Source organism: Otolemur garnettii, unplaced genomic scaffold, assembly GCF_000181295.1.
Source record: "Otolemur garnettii isolate 467f Iridium unplaced genomic scaffold, OtoGar3 scaffold00888, whole genome shotgun sequence".
In the NCBI taxonomy this organism is placed as follows: domain Eukaryota; kingdom Metazoa; phylum Chordata; class Mammalia; order Primates; family Galagidae; genus Otolemur; species Otolemur garnettii.
Genome location: NW_003853283.1, coordinates 7,427 through 8,541, shown reverse-complemented (window position 1 = coordinate 8,541; position 1,115 = coordinate 7,427). Strand labels below are relative to the sequence as shown.

Sequence of the window (1,115 nt, the reverse complement as noted above, 5' to 3'; positions counted from 1 at the left end):
TCAATGCTTATGACTCTTTTTAAAATCTGTAAAATCAGGGTGTTATGCCAGGTCAGCCTTGCCACCTTCAATAGTGTTATGCTCTCCCCATAGCACGCCATCCCCATTTTCTAGTCTTTGCAAAAACTTACCACTGGGCTGCGGTACTCGTGGAAAGACACACGCAAGCCTATTGTTTTCCCAGCTAGCATGGGGTCGGTCCCACTGTAAGACTCCACTGGTGGTCTCAGGAGGTAAACAAGGTTTTCCCAGTGAACAAAAAGATCTTTGTTATTTGAAGAGGAGCACAGCTGAAGGTAAAAAGAGCGGCCCGTGACGAGCTTCAGGTGGATCTGCTGTTTCAGGGTGTTATGAACGCTTATCTTCACAAGCTTCAGGGGAAACATCCTGGTTAGCTCCAAGGCCTCTGTGGGATTACAGCGTTTGTCCCGGGTAGCAGGGCCACAACTGGCACTAGGGACAGTGCTTGGCTGGGCCAGCAGCATGACATCAGGCAGGGTGAGGCTGGGGCTGGTGCGAACAACAGCCACTGTCACCATCTGGGGGCGCTTGTTCACATCAATCATTTCTCCTCTTCTGTTGACCTGCATGAAGTCGCTCTCAAACATGGGTGCATATTTGAACATGTTATACTCCCCTTTGTACAGCTGGCGCTGCAGCTTCCCCATGGGCATGTTAAACATGCCCGTGGCGGGGCTGTTTTTGGCTGTGTAGTACTGCCCGGTCATGTTTACCTTTTATCCAGATAGGTGCGCGCCTTCCTTAAGAAGCCTTGCAGTGGCCCCTGTTTCCCTGGCTTCTACCACAGAAGGGCAGGCAGTCAGGTGTGGAAGGCTTTCCTGTCCTTGAGTGGGTGAGGCGTTGATTATCAACCTTCCTGGGTGAGGCGTTGATTCCTCAGGGCCAGATTCAGGGCCAGAAATGGTTTCCAGACGTGTCCTGTCTAGCACAGATGAACTGGGCACCCGCAGATGCTGGGGCGCCCACGTTTCAATGGTCACTTCTGAGGGGCCTTCGCCTGAGCCCAGCACTGGCTCACACCGGCCTCTGCTCTCGGATTCTGTAAGTTGATTCAGAAAGCTGGATTCTATAATCTTTACTGTCAGAATTGCAGT

The 1,115-nt window shown here is 51.8% G+C and overlaps 1 protein-coding gene across 1 annotated transcript; it reads right to left on the bottom strand.

Moving 5' to 3' along the window:
- Nucleotides 1-131: 131 nt before the first annotated feature.
- Nucleotides 132-728, bottom strand: FAM71C (family with sequence similarity 71 member C; the record flags this gene model as incomplete). Its single annotated transcript, XM_003803799.1, has 1 exon — nucleotides 132-728. A coding segment is annotated over exon 1 (597 nt), but the record flags the coding sequence as incomplete, so codon positions are not given.
- Between the last annotated feature and the right edge of the window lie 387 nt (nucleotides 729-1,115).